The sequence below is a fragment of the Podarcis liolepis genome, assembly GCF_965112155.1.
Source record: "Podarcis liolepis genome assembly, chromosome: 15".
Taxonomy (NCBI): Eukaryota; Metazoa; Chordata; class Lepidosauria; order Squamata; family Lacertidae; genus Podarcis; species Podarcis liolepis.
The window spans coordinates 26,980,358-27,006,524 of record NC_139566.1 but is presented as its reverse complement, the minus strand read 5'-3'; the positions used below and the strand labels follow the sequence as shown (position 1 = coordinate 27,006,524).

Sequence of the window (26,167 nt, the reverse complement as noted above, 5' to 3'; positions counted from 1 at the left end):
AGGCCCTTAGCTACTGAAGGTAATGGGGCGCTTTATATGTCCAGCTGCCCTTTGTCAACAACAAATTGTTGCTGTTTTTTATGTTGAATACAGTGGTACCTCGGGTTAAGTACTTAATTTGTTCCGGAGGTCCATTCTTAACCTGAAACTGTTCTTAACCTGAAGCACCACTTTATCTAAAGGGGCCTCCTGCAGCTGCTGCGCCGCAGGAGCACAATTTCAGTTCTCAACCTGAAGCAAAGTTCTTAACCCGAGGTACTATTTCTGGGTTAGCGGAGTCCGTAACCTGAAGCGTATGTAACCTGAGGTACCACTGTATATGCTATATGGTAATTTATGGACTTCATGGGTATCTAAAGCCCTTTGCACATGTTGCCATGCAACCAGTCCATGCGGAATGTAGGCACCCTATATATATAAAGGTAAAGGTAAAGGGACCCCTGACCATTAGGTCGAGTCGTGGCCGACTCTGGGGTTGCGGTGCTCATCTCGCTTTATTGGCCGAGGGAGCCGGCGTACAGCTTCCGGGTCATGTGGCCAGCATGACTAAGCCGCTTCTGTCAAAGAGAAAAATAAATACCAGACTTCCAGAAGACATCTGAAGGCAGCCCTGTTTAGGGAAGCTTTTAATGTTTAATAGACTATTGTATTTTAATATTCTGTTGGAAGCCGCCCAGAGTGGCTGGGGAAACCCAGGTAGACCGGCGGGGTATAGATTATTATTACTATTATTATTATTGTAAAATAAAATAGGAAATATCATCACAAATTAAAATGACCGCACCTTTCCTGGTGTTTTGGATTTCTGGGGCAGGGGCATCCTGGCATTTGAAATGTAATGGTAACATTTATTTCCCTTTATTGAAAACATATTCACAGTAATATTATACTGGGGGGGGGGGCTATTGGGCTGTTGTTTTTATTTTTATTAGGCATTTTGTGGTTTTATATCTTCATTTTATTCTGTGACCCGCCCTGAGACCCCTGGGGTATAAGGCGGTATATAAATTCAATAAATAAAATTAATAAATAATAAATAAAATACTGTAATAATAACATAAAATTGCTTTGTAACCCCGCAAACCAACCCTGAACCCCGTTTTCGAACAGATTACAATTTTAATTCGAAATAAGCCTCGGCGTTTCCGAGGGGGATCGAGCTTGCGACCCCCGGAGCAGCTCAGGACAAAGTTTCCAACTCCGCTTGACAGGACGAAGCTCGAAAGCGACCTTACATCGCCCACAAATACTTGATAGGTTCGCCTAGTCACCTCCCCGTCCAATCGGCTTCCGCGATGCCGGGCTGTGCCCGCCCCTCCCTGGCGGGACGCCGTTGCCACGGCAACCGGCTGGTAGACTAGGCCCGAGCCGCGCCGATGCCGAAGCTGCCGCTGTCGCCGGTGCCCGAGCAGGAGACCGACGTCGGGGATCGCCTTCCCAGTCGCGGCACTCCTGCCCCCGCTCGTCTGGGCTCCGGCGGCTCAGCGGTGAGGAAAAAAGAACCGAGGAAGAAGGCCGCGGGCTTAAGGAGGAGCGGGAGGCCTGCGGGCTGGTGGACGGGGGACTAGCGTGTGACGTGGACCATGGGGGTTTCTGGGAATTGTAGTTCTAGAGGGAAAGGCTGGGGTCTGGGAAGCTCATGCAGCGCCTTTCTCTCAACGGGGCCGCTAAAAATAAGCAGCTAGGAAAAACCCACAGGCAAAAGGACACCACTTGTAGTATTCCTATAGATGCGATTGGACTACAACTCCCATCATGCACAGCTGCCAGCATGGGCAACGATCAAGGATGAGGCAGTGCGGTATAGTGGTTAGAGCAGGCATCCCCTAACTCTGCCCTTCAGCTGTTTTGGGACTACAACTCCCACCATCCCTAGCTGACAGGACCAGTGGTCAGGGATGATGGGAGTTGTAGTCCCAAAATAGCTGCCCGGGCCGAGTTTGGGGATGCCTAGGTTAGAGTGTTTGACTAGAACCCAGAAGGCCAAGGCTCATACCCCCACTTGGCCATGTGAAGCTTACTGGGTGACCTTGGGCCAGTCACTCACTGCCAGTTTAGCCTACCTCACAGGGTTGTTGTGAAGATTAATTTAGCTCCTTGGAGAAAAAGGTGGGCTATGAATGCCATGGTTAGAGTGTTGGACTAGGTGAGATTTTAAAAGATTCAATCAATAAATCCAGCCACATCTGGTAAGCAAAGCAGGTGCCTTTTTGGATGTTGCTGCACTACAACTCCCATCATCCCTGGCCATTGGCCGTGCTGGCTGGGGCTGATAGGAGTTGAAGTCCAGCAGCATCTGGAAAGCGAGAGGTTCCCCCAATCTTGCTTTAGAGGACTCTTCCCCAACCTGATGCAACTCATACTCTCCAATGTTTCTTCGATGAAAAAGGGGACATCCCAATTCCATAATGATAATTTTACCGTTTATACTCCACACATCTTACTGGGTTGCCCCAGCAACTCTAGGTAGCTTCCAACACATATAAAAGTCAAGGGACCCCTGACCATTAGGTCCAGTCGTGGCCGACTCTGTGGTTGCGGCACTCATCTTGCTTTATTGGCCGAGGGAGCCGGCGTACAGCTTCCGGGTCATGTGGCCAGCATGACTAAGCTGCTTCTGGTGAACCAGAGCAGCGCACGGAAACGCCGTTTACCTTCCCCGCCGGAGCGGTACCTATTTATCTACTTGCACTTTGACGTGCTTTCAAACTGCTAGGTTGGCAGGAGCAGGGACCGAGCAACGGGAGCTCACCCCGTCGTGGGGATACAAACTGCTGACCTTCTGATCAGCAAGTCCTAGGCTCTGTGGTTTAACCCACAGCGCCACTCGCGTCCCCTCCAACATATATAAAAACAGAATAAAACATTAAACATTTTTGCCTAAACAACTAAACAGCTGAGCCAATAGATTTATTAAGAGGATACAATGTTACGTATTGTGATTATATGTAAAACTAATAAAAATTATTTTTTTAAAAAAATAAATAAACATTTTTTGAAATCTTCAGTGTGCCGGATTGCATTTAGATGGCTCGGGGGTCCGATAACTCCATACCCTCCAACATTTCTCTAATGAAAATAGGGACATCCTAAGGAAAATGGGACATTCCATGTTCAAATCAGAAACCGGGATGGCTTCTCTAAATCAGGGATGTCCCTGAAAATAGCAACACTTGGAGGATCTGGCAACCATCCAGATGTTTTGGGTCAACATGGCCATATGATGTTGGGGCTGATGGGAATTGTAGTCCCAAACACGTTCTCAGTACGTCTGAACAGAAACAATGTCCTCCTGTGATTGTTCCAATTCATCACTCAGCACTCTGGCTGTTTGCTATCATTGTTTTCAAATCGACTTTCTCCTTAGTTCCCAGGGTTTGAGTAGATGAATTTTGACATGACTATTTCTTGGAGTAAAATCCTATGCGTATGTCTTTCCTCAGACTTTTTTAAGGCCCACTGACGAGCCCCAGACTGTACATGAGGAAAGTGGTCCCTGTTACCCAGAGAATGCTGGAAACGATTCTGAAGAGGAGGAGGAGGAGGAGGAGGAGGAAAGGGATGAAGACTGGGACACAGACCTTGAAATAGAAGGTATGACTTAGAGGAGGGGGTGATGGCTGATCTGCGGCCTTCCAGATGTGCTTGGACTGCAGCTGCCTTTGGCTGGGCTTCATTGGGTACTCACTATTTCTAGAATTATGAGAGAGGGAGAAACAACTATTTCTCGCCTTGTGACATGCAGTATAGTGGTACCTCGGGTTAAGTACTTAATTCGTTCCGGAGGTCTGTTCTTAACTTGAAACTGTTCTTTACCTGAAGCACCACTTTAGCTAATGGGGCCTCCCGCTGCTGCTGCACGTAGCACGATTTCTGTTCTCATCCTGAAGCAAAGTTCTTAACCCTAGGTACTATTTCTGGGTTAGCGGAGTCTGTAACCTGAAGCATATGTAACCTGAAGCGTATGTAACCCGAGGTATCACTGTACATCTTTTGTGATTCTGAAGGTCACAATGCCCTTGGGTGGACTGTCCATTAACTGCAGATGCTTTAATGGCTTGCCTTACGTCTAAATAGCTTTCTTGCTTTGCAGAGTTATCCCTCCCTACGTTGACTCTTTTTTCTCCCTCCCAACATTAGATTCTAAGACATCCCATGACCCGACAGGAAAAGCCAAATATCTCAACACCTGCCGAATGCATGGCGTCGTTCCCATTTCATATTTTTTACGCCACATGAAAGATTCTGAACTGACCCTGAAGCACTACGGCCTTGGACCCAAGGTATCAATTCCCATCTGCCCCAGTAGACCGGGCTGTTTTGGACTACAAGTCCCATCAGCCCAAGTGAGCGCTAGCCTTGATTGTCAAAGGCAGTGATGCTTTTGAATTCCACAGGAGGGGAGAGTGCTCTTGTGCTCAGGTCCTGGGTGGCATCTGGGTGGCAACTGTGAGGACAGAAAGCTGGTCTAGATGGGCCATTGGCTCCTCCTATGTTCTTATGACCACAGCCATGTGTAAGAGCGTTGGACCCAATGGGACTTTGCCCTGATCCAGCATGGACAATCCATGTATTTCTTCACTTTTCTCTTCTGTATCTCAGGGAGCCAAAGCTCTAGCTCCTTCCTTGGCAAACAACACATCCATTGTGAAGTTAAACCTGAGTGACAACTGGCTGGACGGAGAGGGAGCAGCAGCCGTGGCCGAGATGTTGAAAGAAAATTGTTACATTTCAGGTGTGTCCCTTAATTTTGAGGTTTCGAGAAGGTCTTTGTAGCAAGGACGTGGCAAAATAGAGGCCTTGTGACAGACAGGCCCGAGCTGCTTTTGCTGTGGAGGTTTTTTATGGTATAGCACGGTGCTTGCTGACCTAGCATCCTCCAGACGTTTTGGACTACAATTCCTTTTTAAAAAAAATGGTTTTCACATCTTACTTTACAATACAGATGTACCAAAGCTGTTATGTACTGAAGTTCTCACCCTGGGCCAGCAGGGGGATACTGTAGATAGTTATGCAAATGAAGGATGGAAAAGTGACGTTCAGTGATTGGATAGTTTGTATGCAAATGAAGGATTGAAAAGTGACGTTCAGCGATTGGATAGTTTTAGAAAATGGCAACAGTTACATTGTTCTGGAGCTCTATATAAGCAGGCTGACTGAGCTCCTCAGCTTTAGTTCTGTTCCAGCTTACAAATAAAGAGCTGCTTTGGAAGAATTGCTGTGTCGTCTGATATGTTCGCCCACAACTTAACAAAAGCCAACACATTTCCTCCCCACCCCCATACATTTACATTTCTATTTCCTCAATCCATCATATTGTTCTTTTCTCCTTCCTCCCACTTCCCTCTGCCCCCACTCGATTTCCTCCACATTATACAATTTACAATAATCTTTGCATTCTACAACCTTCTCAAATCATCTATATATTCTTATTATCTTTCCTTACTAATTTTTCTTCCATCCAGTACTTCACATTTTAATCTAGGCATATTAGCATATATTTTTTGAGCAATATTTTGCCACATATTCACCAAAACATTTCCACTCCTTTTAAAATTTTTGATTCGACTGATTTCTTATTATAGCAGTTAATTTTGCCAACATTAAATATTCATTTAGTTTACAAATCCATTCCCCCTTTGTGGGTATAGTTTGTGACTTCCACTTAGTAGCAATCACTATTCTAGTAGCTGTACTTGCACATAGAAAAATTCTACAATTCCCATTAGCCCCAGCCAGCACAGCTACACACCCATCATATAGGCATGCTGGCTAGGTTGGATGGGATTTGTGGTCCCAAACATCTGGAGGGCACAAATTGGTGAAGACAGGTAAGAGTGGTTATAATGTCAAGACCAGGACCTGGGAATCTAGGATTCAAATCCCCCGTTAGTCAAAGCTCTGTAGGCCTCCCTGAGCCTGTCTCTGTCTCTCAGTCTTCCGTACCTTGCTGGGTTGTTAGGAAATAAAACCAAACACACCCTCATGAGCTGCTTGGAGACAAGGCAGGAAATAAATGTAACAAATACAAATACAAGTGTCTAGTCCTCAGTGAGACCTAATAATGCAGTGGAACAGCCCTAAGAAACCCATCCTCTCAGAGTTTATGTTCTGTATCCTGAGTGTGGTTATTCCTTTGTTTGTTTGTTTTCCAGAGTCCATGAGATAATATAATTGATATTTTTATGGCAAAGTGGGAGCAGGGGAGGTGATTTTCTCCTTTGAGGAGCTGTCAACATGTTCAGTTTTTCAGAGGTGACCACTTCTTGACCTCCTCCGATCTGAGATTGTTCAAGGGGCCAACTGAAGACCCTGGAAAGGTGGAAGGGGAATGGGTCTGAAATGAGAGACGGGTTTTATTTTGTGGGAGTCGGGGCTAAAAGTCTGTCTTGTTCTTCCCTCTCAGATGTTGATTTGTCAGAGAACAGGATTGGAGTGAAAGGGGCGAAGGCTTTGTCCTCCATGCTTGGGGAGAATAGGACACTACTAACCCTGAAGCTCTCTGGAAATGAATTAGATGAGCGTGCGGCCAAATACCTAGCAGATGCTTTTGTGATCAACAACAAACTGGAGTCCCTCGATCTGAGTCATAACATGCTTGAAGAGCTGGCAGGTAAAGCAGCTTCCCTTGCAAAGAAAGGCAGAGAACAGCCTTTGCCAACTTTGTGCTCTCCAGATGTTTTGGACTACAACATCCATCAGCCCCTGTCAACAGTAATGGCTCTGCCTGTTGAGGCTGGTCCTAGTTTCCCAAAAGAGCTGGAGGGTACGAGGTTGATGAAAACTTAGTTGTTCTGAACTTCCCCTTTAAGAAAGAAGGTATGGAGTGGGGAAACTTTTTCAACTCAAGGGACACATTCCCTTATAGGCCACGTGCCGGTGGTGGGTGGAGCTTGGGGCAGGGCTATGGGTGTGACTCCATCTGCACCAAACAGTACATTGGAAGCTGTATCATACCACTTTAAACAGCCATGGCTTCCCCCACAAAATCCTGGGAGATGTAGTTTGTTAAGGGTTCTGAGAGCAGTTAGGATACCTCTATTCCTTTTTAAAAATAAATAAATATTGATTTGGTTTTTCAGATTAAAATTTTACAATCATATATCAAACATAAATCATAACAAGAAGATTCCAATGAATCTCCTGGACTTCCATCTTCCCCTTTGTGGGTCCTGTTATTAATCATTTCCTCCTGCATCTTTTATGATGATCCAAATCTTTTACATCTCCATTATATCCAAAATTCACCATTAAACTACAAGTGATATTCAATCCCACTAACGATTTTAACTGTTTACAATGGTCTTTAACATAAGTTATAAATTTCCCCCATTCTTTATTAATATTTTGGTTTTCCTGATTTCTGATTCTTCCGGTCATTGTAGCCATTTTGGCATAGTCCATCAACTTCATCTGCCATTCATCTCTGGTAGATGAAGCTCCCATCTCTGGGCAGGAAACCTCTATTCCTTTTCCAGAGCTACAATCCCCAGAGTTCCCTGGGAAGAGGGATTGACTGTTAAACCACTCTGGGAATTGCAGGTCTGGGAGGGGAATAGGAGATCTCCTACCAACCTGGCATCCTCCTGATGCTTTGTACCCCCTCCAAAAAAACCTTCTGTCAGGCCCAGTCAGTACAGCCATAGGATGCTGCAGCTGATGGGAGTTGTAGTCCAAAGCATTTTGAGGGCGCCAAACTGGCAAAGTCTGCTTCAGGGACAATTAATATTTGATCAAGGAGCTGTGCTCTATTTACATCTGAGAACTCACCTGCATATTTTTGCTAGCAAAGGGATTTCCAGATGGAAATATCACTTGATCTGGGTTTTTTAAGTTATTTGCAAATGTGTGCTGACAGCTGTCAATATTATTTTCCAGGGTGCAACAGCCATGATTGTTCCCTCCTCTCCCTCATCCCCTGTACCAGCTCCTCTTCTGCTATTTCAATTTCTGCACCATTCTTGATTTCTTGCGCTATAGTACCGGGTAGTCGCTGCCTCCTACTTCTCAGTCCCCTTTTGCTATTCTTACAGCTGCCTTTCCCTTGTCCTTGGCTCCTTCCCTGCTGATACAGTGGTACCCCGCAAGACGAACGCCTTGCGAGACGAAAAACTCGCAAAACGAAAGGTTTTTTCGTTTTCGAGTTGCCTCGCAAGACGAATTTCCCTATGGGCTTGCTTCGCAAAACGAAGCTTGCCCCGGGGACAGCGGGTCTTCTCTTTTGAAGCAAGGGGCGGCGGGGAGATCGATTCTCCCCACCGCCCCTTGCTTCAAAAGAGGTCCGGGGGCAGCGCTGCCCCTGGACCTCTTTTGAAGCAAGCGGCTGCGGGGAGATCGCCTCTCCCGGTGCTCCGAAGCTGGGCGGGGGGGCGGGAACACCTGCCCCAGCCACCCCGCTTCAGAACGCTGCTCCGAAGCGGGGTGGGGGGGCGGGAACACCTGCCCCAGCCGCCGGGCTTCGTAGCGCTGCTGCGAAGCCGGGGGGGGGCGGGAACACCTGCCCCAGCCACCCTGCTTCGGAACGCTGCTCCGAAGCGGGGGGGGGGCGGGAACACCTGCCCCAGCCGCCGGGCTTCGTAGCGCTGCTGCGAAGCCGGGCGGGGGGGCAGGAACACCTTCTGAAGGCGGGCGGGGGGCGAAAGTCTTTGTCCCCCCTGCCTGTCTTCCCAGGGGCTTTTAAATCGCCCCGGACAGCGGAGAAGTCCTCCGCTGTCCCGGGGCGATTTTAAAATGCCGCCCGCCAGCATTTTAAGATCGCCTGGACAGCGGAGAAGTCCTCCGCTGTCCCAGGGTTTTTTAAAATGCTGGGGGTGGGAAGAAAAGCCCTTGTTCCCCCCCCCCCCAGCCTTCAGAAGAGGTCCGGTGACAGACTGTCCCCGGACCTGGTCTGAAGGCGGTTTCCCTAGGAACGCATTAATTGATTTTCAATGCATTCCTATGGGAAACCGTGCATCGCAAGATGAAAAAACCGCAAGACGAAGAGACTTGTGGAACGAATTAATTTCGTCTTGCGAGGCACCACTGTACTTGGCATTCTCTCCTGCGCCTCCCTAACTGAAGAAAACCTCCTTCTGTGGCTGATCAGGTCTTTCTCCCTTCCCATTTACCTTTTGATGAGGTCACAGGGAGTTGATGGAAAACAGGAGGGGACAGACAGAGAGATTGAGAGAGAGAGCACAGGAAATAGCAACAGTCTAGGCTGAGTTGAGAGAGAGAGAGAGAGACAGAGAGAAAAAGGAAGAAAGGTAGGACTCAAAAGAGGTTTTAAAATTTATGTATTATTAATATTGTTTATTTATTTACAGCATTTGTACCCCACTCCACAGCCAAAAAGACTTCCCGGAGAAGACACCTACCCACAGGCTTGCAATTTAAAAAACCACACGCAACACATAAGGGAAAAAGGAAAACATACAGACAATAATAAAAATGATTATCATCCATGAACGGTACAAACAACATCAATGCAGTATTAAAAACTTTTAGGGCCTCAAGTTTATTGAGTCTATGGAAAATAACTGTGTACAGCTGAAAACGCTGGCAGCATTAAGATAAATTCAACAGTGTAAATATTCTTTGATGGATGTAATCATGGAAGACCGATTGGTATAGTTATTGTAAAATATGCAGGGATATAAGATACGCGAAATGAACCACGGAAAGAGAAGAAGTTGCTGATATTTTAAGTATGTAAAATGTTTATTTGAAATTGTAAAACAGGAAATTTAATAAAAATTATATAGATAACATAAAAACTTTGAGGGCCTTGAGCTTGCACCAATTTCCTCCCAAGGCCCAAGAAAACTGGTATGTTTTAACTTCGCAGCAGAATCCCCAAACAGTAGTTTTCATCCATCTGAGTGGAGAATGAGGGCACACCCTGCCACCTGACTGCGGCTGGAAGAACCAGGGTGGAAGAGCAGTCCTACCTACCCCATCCAAATTAACACAGACACCAATCCACCAGGAAAGTCTCATCTGCAAGCCTTTGGGGTTTTTTTGTTTGTTTTTTTGTTTGTTTGTTTCTGGGTGGAGCACCAGCTCATTTCAGCAGGGCTACTGCAGGAGATCTTCCCATCTACAGCTTTTAAAACACAGAATAATAGAATTGTAGAGTTGGAAGGGACCCCAAGGGTCCTCTAGTCCAATCCCATGGAATGCAGGAATCACAGCTAAAGCATCCATCCAATGGCCATCCAATCTCTTGTTGGTGTTCCTTCTGGTTGGAGAGTCATGTAAGCTGTTTTCTTTTCCCCAAGGTGCAGAAATTTGAAGTCCATGAATTCCTGCATTGTAGGGGGTTGGACTAGATGTCTCTTTGGGTTCCTTCCAACTCTGCAATTCTACGATTCTTTGAACTCCCCTGAGGTTTTTTGCTTCATACATACCTGCTTCCTGCAGAATGCTTTCTCTTTGCTTGTGGTTTCTACTCATCTCATCCCTCCCCTTTTTCTGCTCCATGGGGAGAGAGAGCAGTAGCGTGGGGGATATTGGGTCATGCTGATCTCCGATTGTGAGATTTCCAGCTTCCTAAGTCAGGGGGCACGTTGGCAAATGCTGGAGGGGACATCTGGATGTTCCAGTTCTTCTTATCTAAGGCTTGTGCTTTTTGGCCCATTTCTTGTGTTCTGCGTTTAACCAGGCGGGGTTCTTGGAGCAGCGATTGCAGAAAACGTCGGCCTGAAGGAGCTTGATCTCAGCTGGAACCACTTCCGGGGCAAAGGAGCAGTTGCTATTGCCAAAGGCTTAGGGGTAGGAGAACTGCCTAATTACAGTTCGGCTACAGTTGTAATGTCATGTCTTAAGCATCTGTTCTGCATTTAGAAGGTCTCAGGTTAAATCCCCAGCATCTCCAGGCAAGAAGGCTACTTCTTGAAATCTTTGAGAGCTGTGGACAATACTGACCTAGCTGGACCAGTGGTCTGAAGTTTGTAGTTCAAGTAGAAGCCCTGCTTTGCTTGCAGAAGTTCTCTGCTTCATTCCACAGCAGCATCTCCAAGTAGAGCCAGAAATGTCCTCCTGCCTGAAACCTTGGAGAGCTGCTGTCAGTCAGTGTTGACAATACTGAGCCTGAATCAGTACAGGTCAGCTTTCCATGCTACTTGCCACTGAAAATATATTCTCGCCTGAAAACGCCTTGTGTCATGTTCAAAGGGATGCTTTAGTTCTCCCTGTTCCAAATCCTTCCAGCTTACAGCATTCCTATTTCCTTATTAAAAGCTTAGGAAAGTCTGCTTATGCGTCTCTGTTGTGAACACAGCAAAGCAACCCCAACTGGCCCCTGGCGTAAAGAAATCAAGAGTGGGGAAGGCATTAGCACATTGCCACATTCTGTTTCAAAAAGGTTGGAGGAGGCAGAGGTGGAGACTTAAGCAAAACTATTCTTCCTTTCTGGATCAAAATAGACCGATCTGAGTGATCAGGGGTGGCAACTTGCTCAGCGAGTGGCAGGGTGCCCTGAGACCCACCTCCCTCCAATGTAATAATGTTTATTTTATTTTATTTGCCGGATTTCTTACTCACCCTTCACCTTAAGGTCTGAGGATGGGTTACATTGATACAAAAGCACAAGTTTAAACAATTTGCAGTCAAGCAGAGTGGGCCCTAAAAACTTGCATCTCAAATGCCATATGTACAGTGAAAATGCCAGATGCACTTCCGTGGGGAGGGTATTCCACCGCATAGGAGCATGCCCTCTCCTGGGCTGCCAAGCTTAGTACACAAGAGGGTCTGGAAGGAAGAAGGTGGTCTTTTAGATATTTCAGATCTGTTTAACCCTAGGGTGTCTGAGCAGGTAGGACATCAGAAGAAGTCTACTGAACTAGCCCATCCAGTCCTGTTCTCACAGTGACCACCCAGATACCTGTGGGAAACCCTCAGAAATGTTGAACCCAGAGCCCCAGAGGGTTTCCCCACCCAGAGCTTTGCTAAGGCTGTGTCGCTCCTGCCCTCCTCAGGCCAACATCTTCCTTCGGGTGCTGGACCTTTCGTACAACGGCTTTGGCAACAGCGGAGCGACTGCCCTGGGTGAGGCCCTGAAAGTCAACAACGTTCTGGAAGAGCTGAACGTTGGGTAAGCGTGCTCAGCACCCAGGTTCTGCTCAGCATCCTGGGTAGATCACAGAGAGAGATAAGAGAAGGGAAAGGGAAATGAGACGGTTGAGATGGTTTCCTCTTCTTCTTCTCCTCAGGAACAATCGCATTTCTCTGGAAGGAGCCCTCTGCCTAGCTTTGGGCCTGAAAGAAAACAAAACCCTGAAGATCTTCAGCGTATGTGGCTTTTTAGAGAGTGTCTGATCCTCTAGTGTAGTAATGGCAAAACTGGGGGCAGTGGCAGACCTTGGGGTCTCAAATTTCAGCAATGCCCAAATTCTGTGATCCCCACTTCTTGCGATCCATTCTAAATAATAGTTGTGGTGCCCCTGAGGCTCTGTGCCCAGTGCGACTGAACTGATCGCCCTCCCCTAAATCTGCCTCTGCTGTGGGCCTCCAGGTGTGGTTAAATTCCAACTCCCATCGGCCCCAGCAGGCAATGTCAGGGATGGAAATTAGAGTCCAGCAGCTTTTGGAGATCCACATGTTATCTGATCTAAGAAGTAGCGTTCCATACCACATGCAAAAGATGGAGGAATACTTCTAGAGAGAAGAGAGATTGCTTCTTCTGCAGTCCGGGTGGAAAGTCTGTGACCCTCACCAGGTATCATTGGACTCCATCTCCCATCAGCCCTAGCAGGCAGCATTGCCAATGGCAGTTGGGAGTCCAGTTGCCCAGCCCTGTTCTTAGTGCTTTGCCCTAAACTAACCTGGCACGCTTCTGTTCTGGGACCTGCAGGTGGCCAGGAACCCCATTCAGAGCGAAGGCTGCATTGGGATCCTCAAAGCCCTCCAAGCAAATCCTAATGCTGCCTTGGAAGTCCTGGATTTTTCAGTAGGTATCAGTCAGTGGTTGGAAGAGTGGTGTGGTATGCTTGTGATGTAGTGGCCCAGTCTTCACCAGCCTGGTGCTCTCCAGTTTTGTTTTGTTTTTACTAGAGCTTTCAGCAGCTCCATGGTCACACAACCACACTGAGGCCGCTGGGAGTTGTAGTCCAAGCCATCTGGTGCAGGCACCATCTTGGCAAAGGCCATAGTAGGCAATGTGGGATTGTATAAATATTTATGTATGCAGTGAATCTGCTCCAACAATTCCATGCAGGGACTGGTGTGCCCTAACTGAGGACAGCACTTTCATAGAATCATAGAAATCATAGAAACATAGAGTTGGAAGAGACCACAAGGGCCATCGAGTCCAACCCCCTGCCAAGCAGGAAACCCCATCAGAGCACTCCTGACATATGGTTGTCAAGCCTCTGCTTAAAGACCTCCAAAGTAGGAGACTCTACCACACTCCTTGGCAGCAAATTCCACTGTCGAACAGCTCTTACTGTCAGGAAGTTCTTCCTAATGTTTAGGTGGAATCTTCTTTCTTGTAGTTTGAATCCATTGCTCCGTGTCCGCTTCTCTGGAGCAGCAGAAAACAACCTTTCTCCCTCCTCTATGTGACATCCTTTTATATATTTGAACATGGCTATCATATCACCCCTTAACCTCCTCTTCTCCAGGCTAAACATGCCCAGCTCCCTTAGCCGTTCCTCATAAGGCATCGTTTCCAGGCCTTTTACCATTTTGGTTGCCCTCCTCTGGACACGTTCCAGTTTGTCAGTGTCCTTCTTGAATTGTGGTGCCCAGAACTGGACACAGTACTCCAGGTGAGGTCTGACCAGAGCAGAATACAGTGGCACTATTACTTCCCTTGATCTAGATGCTATACTCCTATTGATGCAGCCCAGAATTGCATTGGCTTTTTTAGCTGCCGCGTCACACTGTTGGCTCATGTCAAGTTTGTGGTCAACCAAGACTCCTAGATCCTTTTCACATGTACTGCTCTCAAGCCAGGTGTCACCCATCTTGTATTTGTGCCTCTCATTTTTTTTGCCCAAGTGCAATACTTTACATTTCTCCCTGTTAAAATTCATCTTGTTTGTTTTGGCCCAGTTCTCTAATCTGTCAAGGTCGTTTTGAAGTGTGATCCTGTCCTCTGGGGTGTTAGCCACCCCTCCCAGTTTGGTGTCATCTGCAAATTTGATCAGGATGCCCTTGAGTCCATCATCCAAGTCGTTGATAAAGATGTTGAATAAGACCGGGCCCAAGACAGAACCCTGTGGCACCCCACTAGTCACTCTTCTCCAGGATGAAGAGGAACCATTGATGAGCACCCTTTGGGTTCGGTCAGTCAGCCAGTTACAAATCCACTGAGTGGTAGCATAGTCAAGACCGCATTTTACCAGCTTCTTTACAAGAATATCATGGGGCACCTTGTCAAATGCCTTGCTGAAATCAAGGTAGGCTACATCCACTGCGTTCCCTTCATCTACCAGGCTTGTAATTCTGTCAAAAAACGAGATCAGGTTAGTCTGACATGACTTATTTTTCAGAAATCCATGCTGACTATTGGTGATCACAGCATTCCTTTCTAGGTGCTCACAGACTGTTTGCTTAATGATCTGTTCCAGAATCTTCCCTGGTATTGATGTCAGACTGACTGGGCGGCAATTATTTGGGTCCTCTCTTTTCCCCTTTTTGAAAATAGGGACAACATTTGCCCTCCTCCAGTCTGCCGGGACTTCGCCTGTTCTCCAGGAATTCTCAAAGATGACTGCCAGTGGTTCTGAGATCACATCTGCCAGTTCTTTTAATACTCTTGGATGCAGTTCGTCTGGCCCTGGAGACTTGAATACATCTAATCTAGCCAAATATTCTTGTACTATCTCCTTAGTTATTCTGGGCTGTGTTTCCTTTGCTGAATCATTTGCTCCAAATTCTTCAGGTCGGGCATTGTTTTCTTTATCGGAGAAGACTGAGGCAAAGAAGGCATTGAGGAGTTCAGCCCTTTCTGTGTCCCCTGTTTGCATTTCACCATCTTCTCCTCTGAGTGACCCCACTGTTTCTTTGTTCTTCCTTTTGCTACGAACATACCCATAAAAGCCTTTTTTGTTGCTTTTAACCTCTCTAGCAAGCCTGAGTTCATTCTGTGCTTTAGCTTTTCTGACTTTGTGTCTACTTTGAATAGAGGTCCACATTTCATGGAAACCTAGGCTATAACTGCACAACCTGGATTGGCTAGAAGGTGATGGACTCCCACCCAAATGGAATGGGGGATAAGACCCCCTGCCACACACCTCTTTGAGAACCGTCTCCACCATGCTCTTGATGTGGGAATGGAGAGGGTATCTTTTCTGTCCCTTTCAGGAGATTGTTGTCAAGCAGGACTTTGCAGGGCTTTGCGATGGCATCCAGGTAATTTTCCCGAGCCTTCAGATCAAGCACAACTGGAGCAGCCCCTCGTTCAAAACAGACCCGTCAAAGGTACAGAAAGCCCAACCCCTCTGCTGGGCTGCAGGGTCTTTTTTTATAGCTCTCGGTGGGTTCTCATCATCCCACTGCCGCCTCTGATCAAATGGGTTTTTCTAGCATTAAAAAAAGCAAAATACAGAACTTCCTGAATCGCAGGAGACAGCAGAGGAGAAAGGGGGGAAGGGGTGTCCGAAGAACAACGATGCCCCTAGCACACCTTCAGCTCTTGGGGGGACAGACCCAATTACCCTCTCTGTACCAGCCATTGAGCAAAATCCCGGGGGGGGGGGGAGGATGTTAGGGGAAATAATGCAACACTTTCCCCAAAAATCATTTCATTTGTTCTCCAGACCCTCCCTCCCTCCGCTAACTGGAAAACTTATGGTAGTGTCATAGTTGCTGGAAGTGGCATTTGAAGCAGTGGTCACTCTTAAGGACCCAATATTGTTAGCCTAACTTTCTCCACCCCCCATTGATTCCTGGGGCATGTCTCCCAGTTCTTTAGTCCAGAGACACAGGGGTCATCTTCTCCAACCCCCTGCAATGCTGGTCATGTACTCCAATTTGTCTGCACTGGGTTTCTACAGCTGGCCCCAGGACTCTCACACGGCACATTGGTGGATATTAAGCCGGGCTTTCAGCTTCTCTGGCTAGAGCCTGCCTTGGATACCTATCCAAGGGATTTCTCTCCAAGGGCCATTAAGCCAAATCTGGTGCTTTGCAACTTCTTGGCTGGGAAAAAGCATGGGAACAAGAGCGATGCCAGAGAGGGTTGCCACTGACTTAAGGGATCCTTCTTTTTGTAGGTTTTCTGAGAAGACACCCGAGCTGCGGACAGCCCTGGGAGGGATTGCTCATCTTTCCTTCCTTGGCTACCTACAAAGTGAAGAAGGAGCCCATTAGGCGACCCTCTGCTCTTCCATTTGCTGACAATAATGGTGTGGGGGGGGGAGGGAGGCTGTGCTGTTTCTCCCCGTCTTTTAAGCATCTGTTAAAAACACTTCGGTTTAGACATGCCTACCCAGATGTTTAGAAGGTCGATGCGAGTTTTAATCTGCTTTCGGTCTATTGCTATTTTAACTTTTTGAAAGTTGTAAATCATTGCTGTTAATATTCCTTATTCATAACATTTTATCCTCTTTGTAAATCACTTTGAGGGTTTTGGAGTTCTTGTTTCTTACAGTCAAGAGGTGTATACATTTTATGCATAAAAATAAACTCACAGCCAAGGAACAGGAAAAAAAATCTTTATATTAATTGGCTTCTTTGCCACAAGCTGTCGCACAGAGCAGAGTCACAGCATGACAGGCGAAGGCAGTAGCGAGGAGGGCTACTGCTACGAATCTAGTGATGGGAGCAAGCAAGCAAAGGTCAGAGCACAGAGCAAAACAGCAGGCGCTGCCTGTGGGATTCACCAGCAAACCGGTGAGACATATGTGCGACAAAACCCAGTTTCCAGCGTCTCATAAGCAGCTGCACAACCTCCCTCCATCTGTGGGTGAGAGCAAGGAAAGACTTTTGCTCTCTGGGCTTCCATTGCCAGCAATCTGCAAGAAAACCCTGCCTTCCTTCTCGGAACCTCTCTTGGCCTCTCAGTGTTTTTGCCTTGGCCTCTGAGACAACAGAAGCTGATGCATCTAAGAGTCAGTGTGAGAAACAGGTAAGTGATGCCACCCCTGATGGCGTATCAGGCGCAGTGGCAGCGGAGGTCCCCAGGCAAACTATTTTATACGGGAAAGATTGGTCCATGGGATCTGCTTCTGGGAAAGCCAAATGCACACAGGTGAACACAGCCTGACAAAGTGGGGCTGGCAGTGGGTCGTGAAGGGCAGTTGCTGTGCTCAGATTCATGCTAAGCAGTTGAGCAAATACACAGCCGGTTCTTTGGAGAAGGAGGGCAGCTTCACGAGAGCAGGGAGGCCATTTTGAGATTCCTAAGCAGCCTGCGGCCTGTGCTATGGCAGGAAGTTTGGCCCTGAGTTAGTGTGTGACCCGGTGGGTGGCAGTATAAACGGTCCTTTTAAAAAGGCTGTGAAAACTTTGCCAGTCTGGTGCCCTCCAGATGTTTGGGACTATAATTCCCATCAGCTCCAACCTCCATACCCATTATGGACTATAACTCCCATCAGCCTTTGCCAACATGCAGAGGCATACATAGGCTTCCTTGCACCCTTGGCAATTGGTGTCCCCACCCCTCTCTGAAAATAAATACATGACATAATTCAGTAGTCACAAATGACTCTTAAACCGGGTGTTTTAACAGCACAATCCTATAAATGTCTACTCAAAAGTTAATCCCACTGAGTTCAATGGGGTTTACTCTCAGGAAAGTGGGTACGCAGGACTTCAGCCTAAATCTGGCGAGCCAGAGGCAGGAATTTTGGACAATACTTTGCTTGCCTTCCTGTTACTTCTGGCAAGGTGCCAGCAGAAAGGCAGTAACTCGGAGGTTGCAATCCCAGTGCACACTTTACTCTGAAACAAGCCCTGTCGAAGTGTCCTGGACCGCTGAGAGGCATCAGCTGGGGAATGGTGATGGGACAACAATGAATGGTCAGAGGGAGAAGACTGGGAAGAGGCAACAGGGCTTGGTGAGAGGAAGAGTCGGTGGCAGAGAGAAGCCCAGAATCGGAGGCAGAAGCTGAAGTGGGTGATGGAGAGAAGGGAGGCCAAGAGGCAGAGATGAGTAAGGCTGGTGAAGAGTCACGGGTGTTTCCTCCTCCTGCTGTGATAAGTTCCCTCCCCACTTTGTCTCCCAGAACCAGAAGAGAGCTGAAATGGGCAGAACAGTGGCAGGCTGCACCCAGGCATAGTCTCTGGTTGCTTGGAAAAAGCCGTGGAGTGGAGTGGACTTAGACAGCTGTAGGGAGGTGGGGACTTTCTGCAGCTTATTCATGGCCGACTGTGAAAATTGTGCTTTGGCTAGTAACAAGTTAACTCCAACTTTGCCAGTGCAATTTACAGCTGGCTGGTTCTTTGACATTAAGTCAACGGTCCTTGCTTTCTGGGTTAAATCCACGGTGTCACATGCCCCAGAAATTGGTCAAGGCGGGAAAGAAACCAGGGGAAAACAACTCAGCTGTGCTAAATGAAGAGCCTCGCCTGACATTTCTTAGCCACCACATCAGCTGAAAGTCCCTTCTGGGGGCACGCAGTGGGAGTGGAGGGTGGGACACAGTGTAGAGAGGACAGAGGACCAGGTAGGGATGTTGTCACGGGGAGCCCCACTGCACAAACTAACCACCAGCGCTGCCAGGAAGGGGCTCTGCAGGGCTGCTATGACGGCGTCCAGATTCCTCTGCCAAGGCGCTGAGAGAGATGCCATTTTTGTGCCCTCTGTGCCTGTGCAGTTGGCAGGGACCAACCTGGCCAATCCCTAGGTATGTCCCAACCAGCATGGCTGTGTTGTCTGGGGGCGATGGCGGCGGTCGTCCAAACCAAGCTGGGAGGCACCACATGGGGGGGGGGTGAGCAAGTGTTTTCCTCACTCAAAATTGAACAAAACAATGCCATTTTTCAGAAAGACTTAGCAGTGCACCCCCCCCCTCTAGGTCTAATCAAAAGCAAAACCCCTCAGAGTTCAGTGAAACGTTCTCCCAGTTATCTGCTGCAAGTTATCTGCAGCAACCCCTAAGTTCTGTGCTATGGAATGAATTAAAGACAAACCCGTAAGTGGCCATAGAGGAAGCTCCCTGCTGGATTTGTGCACAAGTCCCGGCTGTGGCCTTGCCATGAGCCTCACCATTAGCAGGTGGGGTTCTCTAAAATAGGTACAATTGGATGGTTTAGCCACTGCTACTGCAGAAACCTGCCCTGGAAGAGTCTCTGACATGGAAACAGGGCAGATGGTCTCCCAAGGACAGGTATCTACTTTATGAACCAGTGGATTCAAGTCGCAAGAAAGGAGATTTCAACTAAACTTCAAGAAGAACTTTCTGATGATAAGAGCTGTTTAACGGTGGTGGATTCTCCTTCCTTGGAGGTTTATAAGCAGAAGTTGGATGACCATTTGTCATGTATCATTAGTTGAGATTCCTGCTTTGCAGGGGGTTGGATTCAATGACCCTCAGGGTCCCATCCAGCTCTACCATTGTATGATTTCACCTTTTTGTATATAGCCCCTTTCCACTGGAATATTTCCAGAATGAGGAATGGCCACACACACACTTAACTTTTCTAGTGTGATTTTTTTTTAAAGTACATGTCCAAGTTCAGTTCTGGGAGCTACTAGTATTGTGGGGCATACCTGAGCTGTCACCAATTAAGGTATCATTTGCCTGGCTGGCACCTGTTCAATCCATGCCATCTTTGAGCTGCTGAGTAAGTACAGCCACGAGTGCGAAAAATGCCTCGGTAACCACCCTGCCACTGCCTGCACCAAAGGGAGGCAGCCCTTTCGGGGTGGGAGAGGCGCCTATAACCAGGGACCGAGAGGTGGCCATGGGGCACCATTTGGACCCCAAGGTGGCAGACAATAATTTCAGCCTGGGCTTAGCCTGGTCCCCCATCAGGTTGTCCCCGCTAAAAAACCTCTTAGACCTTTACCCTAACAAGACAGCAGCACAATACCTATGGGAGGGCTTTAGTATCGGTTTCAGGATCCCAGTAGCCTATCCCCCCAATTCAAGTGATCCTCCAAACCAAAAATCGGTGAGGGAGATGCCCGAGGTCGCCCAAAAGAAAATTAGTAAGGAAATTAGAGCAGGAAGGGTAGCCGGCCCCTTCCTAGTCCCCCCAATTGAAGGCCTCCATATATCCCCGTTAGGCATAGTCCCCAAGAAAGCGCCCGGTGAGTATCGCATGATCCACAACCTCTCCTACCCAAAGGGGGGGTCCGTCAATGATGCGATACCACAGGAACTATGCACAGTTAGATATGCCACTTTTGACCAAGCGGTACAGCTCATACGCAAGTTCGGAAAAGGGGCGCTGCTGGCTAAATGTGACATTGAGTCGGCCTTTAGACTCCTGCCAGTTCATCCGGAAGACTTCCGGTGGCTCGGCTTCAAATTTGAGGGGGCGTATTTTGTAGACAAGGCAATGCCCATGGGCTGCTCTGTGGCCTGCGCAGCCTTTGAGACATTCAGCACCTTCCTAGACTGGGCGCTTCGCTTTAGAACCGGCGCCGAGGGCGTGTCGCACTACCTGGATGACTTTATCCTCGTGGCCAATAGCAGGGTTAAGTGCTCAGAGCTCCTTGAAGCCTTCATATCACTAGCAGAGGAATTGGGGGTTCCCTTAGCCGCCGACAAAACTGAGGGTCCGGCTACGACAATGGTTTACTTAGGTATCGAGCTGGACACTGTCGCTCAGACCTCAAAACTTCCCAGGGAAAAACTCATCGCGCTTGGCGACTTGATTCGACAGCTGCTCTCCCTAAGGAAAGTTACACTCAGGCAAATCCAGTCACTGTTAGGTCACTTAAATTTTGCTTGCCGTGTGGTTTCCCCTGGCCGCCCATTTTGCGGCCGCCTCGCGAAGTTGTCAGCAGGGCTGCGTTCCCCTCACCATAGGGTACGGCTATCCAAGGAAGTGAAATCCGACCTAGAAGTCTGGTTGAAGTTCTTGCAGAACTACAACGGCATTTCTTTATGGCAGGACAACTTGTCGCTGCAGGTTGACTTCCAGGTCCATTCGGATGCGTCGGGCTCTCAGGGGTTTGGCGTTTACTTTAGGGGCCAATGGTGTGCTCAGCGCTGGCCCGCCGACTGGCAAGGGGGCCCCATTACCAGAGATTTAACATTCCTGGAATTCTTTCCGATTGTAGTGGCGGTACACCTGTGGCCTGAAACCTTTAGTAACCATAGGGTGTGCTTCCACACCGACAATCAGGCCGTGGTGGCAGTACTTTCCAGGCAGACCGCACGGTCACCAAGGGTAGGCGTCCTCCTGCGTTCCTTCGTTCTCCGGTGTTTAGAGCTCAACATCCACTTCTCTGCAAAATTTGTGCCTGGTGTAAATAATGACATTGCGGACGCCCTATCTCGCTTTCAGATGGACCGCTTCCGCTCGTTAGCACCGGATGCACAGCTTCTGCCGCAGCCGTTCCCGGAACATCTGTGGAGTCTCGGGGACCGGAGGCATGGGGACCAGAGGCCTGGGAGCCAGAAGTGATTCAGGGAGTAATGGCCTCATTGGCACCTTCCACTTTGAGATCGTATAAAAAGGCTTGGTCAGATTTTTTAAAATTCCGTGACAAAACCCGACCCGTCAGGAGCAACGCCCCTCCCGTCAAGCCTGAGGTGCTATCTTACCTGGTTTACCTAAGACGCTTGGGCCGCGCCCCCAGAACCCTCAACCTGCAAGCCGCAGCAATTTCATTCTTTTGCAAGGCGGTATTTTCCACTGACCCTTGTGACGATTTTGTTATACGAAGGACGTTAGAGGGTTGGCGCAGGCTACAGCCACCAATCTGTGATACAAGAAGGCCGATATCATTCGACATCCTTTCCCAAATCCATACAAAATTGCGTGCAGTATGCTGGTCAAAGTACGAGGCCCGCCTATTTTCTGCGGCGTATTCCATTGCCTTTTTTGGAGCTCTGCGCGTGGGTGAGGTAGTTTATGAAGCGGGTTGGCACGGTTCCTCCCGGGGCTTGCTTTTAAGTGATGTTACCCTATCACGGGAAGACCTGGTAATACGAATACGCAGCTCCAAAACAGACCAGCACGGGAGGGGGGCTCTGGTTCAGCTGATGGCCACTGGCAGGCCTGGCCCATGTCCAGTAAAAGACACGAGGCGCTTCTTATCCCTGAGGGTCAACTCGGCAGGGCCTCTATTGATCCACGCAGATGGTTTACCTTTGACGCGTCACCAGTTCACGCGGGTCATGCGCCTAGCGTTAGCAGCATGCGGCATCCCCGCAGCAGATTTTGCAGCACACTCCTTCAGGATTGGAGCAGCCACCACGGCAATGCACCTGGGTCTTACAACAGAAAGGATTAGGGACTTGGGTCGCTGGAAGTCTGATGCGTACAAACGTTATTTGAGAAAGAATCTGTGATGGTGATTGACAATGGCCTTTTCTCTCAATTTCCTACAGGTGACATGGGGGCGCGCGTCTGGATTATCGGGCACAGTATTGTGCATTGGGCCAGGGTCCGCGCCATTAATTCCGGTCTCGGGCCATGCCTGGGCTTTCCACCCAACATCACCATCTCCTGGGTCTCCCGGAGGGGAATGCGCTGGGCCGAGATGCTGCCGGCATTTAAGGCCAGAGCAGCAGTGGAGGGCCCCCCAGACGCTTTACTTATACAACTAGGGGAAAACGATCTAGCCTACAGGAAGGCAGTTGATTTGCAGTGGCACATTCTTAGCGACTTCGAGGAGCTGAAGGCAGCTTACCCGAATGTCACAATTATTTGGGCCTCGCTGATGGAGAGGCGGGTTTGGAGAGATTGTAGGTGCCCGATAGCTTTGAATAGGGCTAGGAAAGCCTTGGATCGGGCGGTGGTGCGTAGAGTGGCGGCCCTGGGGGGGTTGGTCATAGGCCACCCGGGCATTCGTTTCAACCTTGAGGCCCTCTACCGGTATGATGGCGTGCATCTTTCGGATGCTGGTAACGATGTTTGGCTAATGGATATTGCTAAGGGGATAAGGGGGTGGATTCAGGCATGAGAGGATTGGCGGCGAGCGACTGCTCGGTGGCGGTAGGCATTGGAAGAAGGGGTTAAGAGGATGTGTGGGGGGGGGAGGAACGCCATCACCTCCCCCCAGCGAACGAAGGGTGGTCCGTTAAAGGACTCCGGGGGGCGTGGCCCTGTCCAAAGCCTATGGAGGTGCGGGCCAAAGGCACGCCCCAGAGCGGTGACCCGGGGGAGCTCCTAGCCGACGTGCCTCAGCGGGAGACTCCCTCGATCAGTGTTAACCCTTCACCGTGTCTCCAGCAAATGGGCTGGAGCCGGATAGTCGTTAGGACCAATGCCTAAGCCAATGCCTCTCATTCCTGAATTCAATAAAGTTGTGGCCTAATTCGCCCAATTAACCTTAATTATGGTGTCTCGTGTGTTTATTTATCTTGGTGGGGGGCGGGAACTCGCCACGCAAAGCCACTTCCGGGCCTGCCCCAGGAGGTGGGGTTGCGGGCATCACGCCCTTCCCCACATGTGCGGGGGCTGGTCTCAGCCCCCGCGAGAGCTAGGGAATCCCGCCCGGCCACGCCTCCCGGCCAGCCAATCGGCTGGCTGGAGGGGGCGTGGCTTGCCCTATTTAGGGCCGGGGCGGAGGGGGGCTCGCCCTCTCTTCCCCGGCTGGATCCACGTTTCCCCACCCTCCCTCCCTTTAGTTGGGGCTTTAGGCAGGTCTGACTTTGCTATGGGCTTCGGCCTGTCGCCGCAAGGGGCATGGTAGGAATTTTTCCCAATTGGCAATTTCCAGCCTTTTGGTTTTTCGCCTACCTCGTAGCAACTCGTCACAACTCTTCGGCATTGGCGGTAGGCATTGGAAGAAGGGGTTAAGAGGATGTGTGGGGGGGGGAGGAACGCCATCACCTCCCCCCAGCGAACGAAGGGTGGTCCGTTAAAGGACTCCGGGGGGCGTGGCCCTGTCCAAAGCCTATGGAGGTGCGGGCCAAAGGCACGCCCCAGAGCGGTGACCCGGGGGAGCTCCTAGCCGACGTGCCTCAGCGGGAGACTCCCTCGATCAGTGTTAACCCTTCACCGTGTCTCCAGCAAATGGGCTGGAGCCGGATAGTCGTTAGGACCAATGCCTAAGCCAATGCCTCTCATTCCTGAATTCAATAAAGTTGTGGCCTAATTCGCCCAATTAACCTTAATTATGGTGTCTCGTGTGTTTATTTATCTTGGTGGGGGGCGGGAACTCGCCACGCAATTAAGGTATCATTTGCCTGGCTGGCACCTGTTCAATCCATGCCATCTTTGAGCTGCTGAGAGGGGAGAGTTGGTTATCAAACACTAAAAGGCAGAAGGGGCTGAGAAATGGTAAGTTGATTTGGTGGAGAAGGTGATAAATCCCTTCCCTTCTTCACCAACCTGGACTTTAACACCTACCCCCAAGCTCTTTTAACTTCCAGGCTGGATTACTGCAATGCAGTCTACGTGGGGCTACCCTTGAAGATGATTTGGAAACTTCACTTAGTCTAAAACACAGCAGTCTGATTACTGGCTAGGGTAATCCATTTAGAACTCCCGCATTTTAAAACAGATGCGCTGGTTGACAGCTTGCTTCTGGACCCAATTCAAGGTGCTGATGTTGGTGTTTAAAGCCCGAAATGACTCAGGCCTCAAATACTGACAGGCCACAGTGTTCCCTAGAGATCATCGGGTTCTGAGATCAGCAGGGCAGTCCCTCTTGGTAGTTCCTCTGCCCTCAGGGGCTTGGGGTGGGGGCGGTCTGGGAGAGGGCCTTCTCTGTGGTGGCCCCTAAACTGGAGAAGTCCCTCCCCGCAAAAGTGCATCTGGCACCTTCATTGTGCAGCTTTTAGAGGATCCTGAAGATGCACCTCTTTACTCTGGCTTTTGACATGAGGTGTATATTTTTAGGATCCAACTTATAGTTATGGTTGCAAGTTGTTTGAAATTGCTTTTAATGTTGTGTTTTAATGCTGTAAACCACCCTGGGACCTTAGGGTGAAGGGCAGATTGTCAATCAATCAATCATCATCACCATCAGGCTGTGCTGGCTGGGGATGATGGAAGTTGTGGACCATGCTTTCTGGCATACACAATCCACCGGGCATCATTGAGAGACAGATGCACTCACAGTGCAAAAATGCCTGCTGCCTCGTTCCACGCAGAGATGCCATTTACTCTAGTGTATTTTGCGGCAGGCAAGAGACAGCCTTCCGTCAAAGCAGAGCCAATACAGTCTCGTCTAGAGGTCTGGGAATGAGAACCGACCCCTGAAGCTGGCACAGCGGTGCCCCTCCCATCTTGCCCTTTTGTACAAACCCATCAAACAGGAGCCACCCCAAAATAATCTAAATGGGACACCTGGAATGAAGGTTGCAGGCAGCCAGAGCAGCAGCCTGGAGGAAAGAAAAGGGGGGAACACGTAGATAATGGAAAAGTACAAAGGCAGCCTGCCCCCCTGTCTGCTGCGGGTTGAGACGGGCTGTCTGCAGATCAGCTCTCGGTTCCAAGCTGGAGGGCAGGATAGACTGGGCAGTTTTCAATGACAAGATGGGTCCAGCTTTCCAGAGAAGAAATACAGACCAAGCAGGAAAGCAGAAGCAGTGGGTCTCTGCTCGATAGCACTCCCAGAGTCTTCCTGGCTGAATCAGATGAGGGCTCCTCTTCTTTCTGCCAAAACACTGGAGAGTAGTGGGTGGGCTGGGGGTGGTGGTCAAAGGGAAAGGTCTCCTCCAAGTTAGGCCTCTCCGCATCACCTCTTGGCTTCTTCCTCGCCTGCCATTTCCTCCAATCCCTGAGATGGCTGAGTGCTGGGCTGCACAGCCTGGACTGTCTCTTCCAGGCTGCCGCTTGGGAAAACCACGTAGCGGGCACAGACCGAGTGTGCCGTGGGCTCCCGTAGGTTCTCTTTGCTGTGCCAGATGCCGTAACCAAAATAAACCATCAAACCTGGAGATGAACGCACAAAGAGACAGATCAGCAGCCTTAACCCCCAAACCCAGCACCAGAGCCCAGAATGGTGGCGTGCATCTAAGACCAACCTTCCCCAACCTGGTGCCCTCCCCGGGTGGTTTGGATTACAACTCCCCATCAGCCCAAGCCAGCTGGCACAGATTCTCATTGGCTCCCCTTGTTTCCTGGCAGATGGGAAAAGGGCAGACTCTGCTTTTTCTACATACAGGCT

The 26,167-nt window shown here is 49.1% G+C and overlaps 2 protein-coding genes across 8 annotated transcripts in view; one reads left to right on the top strand and one right to left on the bottom strand.

The window, feature by feature from the left end:
- Positions 1-1,314: 1,314 nt before the first annotated feature.
- LRRC74B (leucine rich repeat containing 74B) lies at positions 1,315-16,638 on the top strand. The gene is made up of 11 exons (XM_083478749.1): positions 1,315-1,487; positions 3,444-3,594; positions 4,141-4,283; positions 4,603-4,735; positions 6,407-6,613; positions 10,643-10,752; positions 11,958-12,073; positions 12,192-12,270; positions 12,833-12,928; positions 15,289-15,405; positions 16,200-16,638. Exons 1-11 carry the CDS (start codon positions 1,377-1,379, stop codon positions 16,206-16,208), a joined length of 1,272 nt encoding a protein of 423 aa, XP_083334875.1. The 5' UTR covers positions 1,315-1,376; the 3' UTR covers positions 16,209-16,638.
- SLC7A4 (solute carrier family 7 member 4) overlaps positions 16,625-26,167 on the bottom strand; it is a gene marked incomplete at its 5' end in the record, with an annotated part of 24,787 nt that continues 15,244 nt past the window's right edge. For 5 of the 7 annotated variants that reach the window (XM_083478619.1, XM_083478618.1, XM_083478621.1 and 2 more), the window contains one exon: positions 24,227-25,932. In XM_083478619.1, coding sequence (XP_083334745.1) covers positions 25,736-25,932 — 197 coding nt within the window. In that variant the 3' untranslated portion in view covers positions 24,227-25,735. Of the gene's footprint in view, positions 19,682-24,226; positions 25,933-26,167 lie in introns of those variants that run through there. The other 2 variants (XR_014519836.1, XR_014519837.1) reach the window with 2 other exon arrangements.

Bases quoted from the DNA above. Each gene is read 5' to 3' on its own strand.
- LRRC74B (XM_083478749.1), top strand. From the start codon at position 1,377: ATGCCGAAGCTGCCGCTGTCGCCGGTGCCCGAGCAGGAGACCGACGTC. The intron at 1,488-3,443 runs GTGAGGAAAAAA...GTCTTTCCTCAG, and splicing joins TGGGCTCCGGCGGCTCAGCG to ACTTTTTTAAGGCCCACTGA. The intron at 10,753-11,957 runs GTAGGAGAACTG...TGCCCTCCTCAG, and splicing joins CTATTGCCAAAGGCTTAGGG to GCCAACATCTTCCTTCGGGT.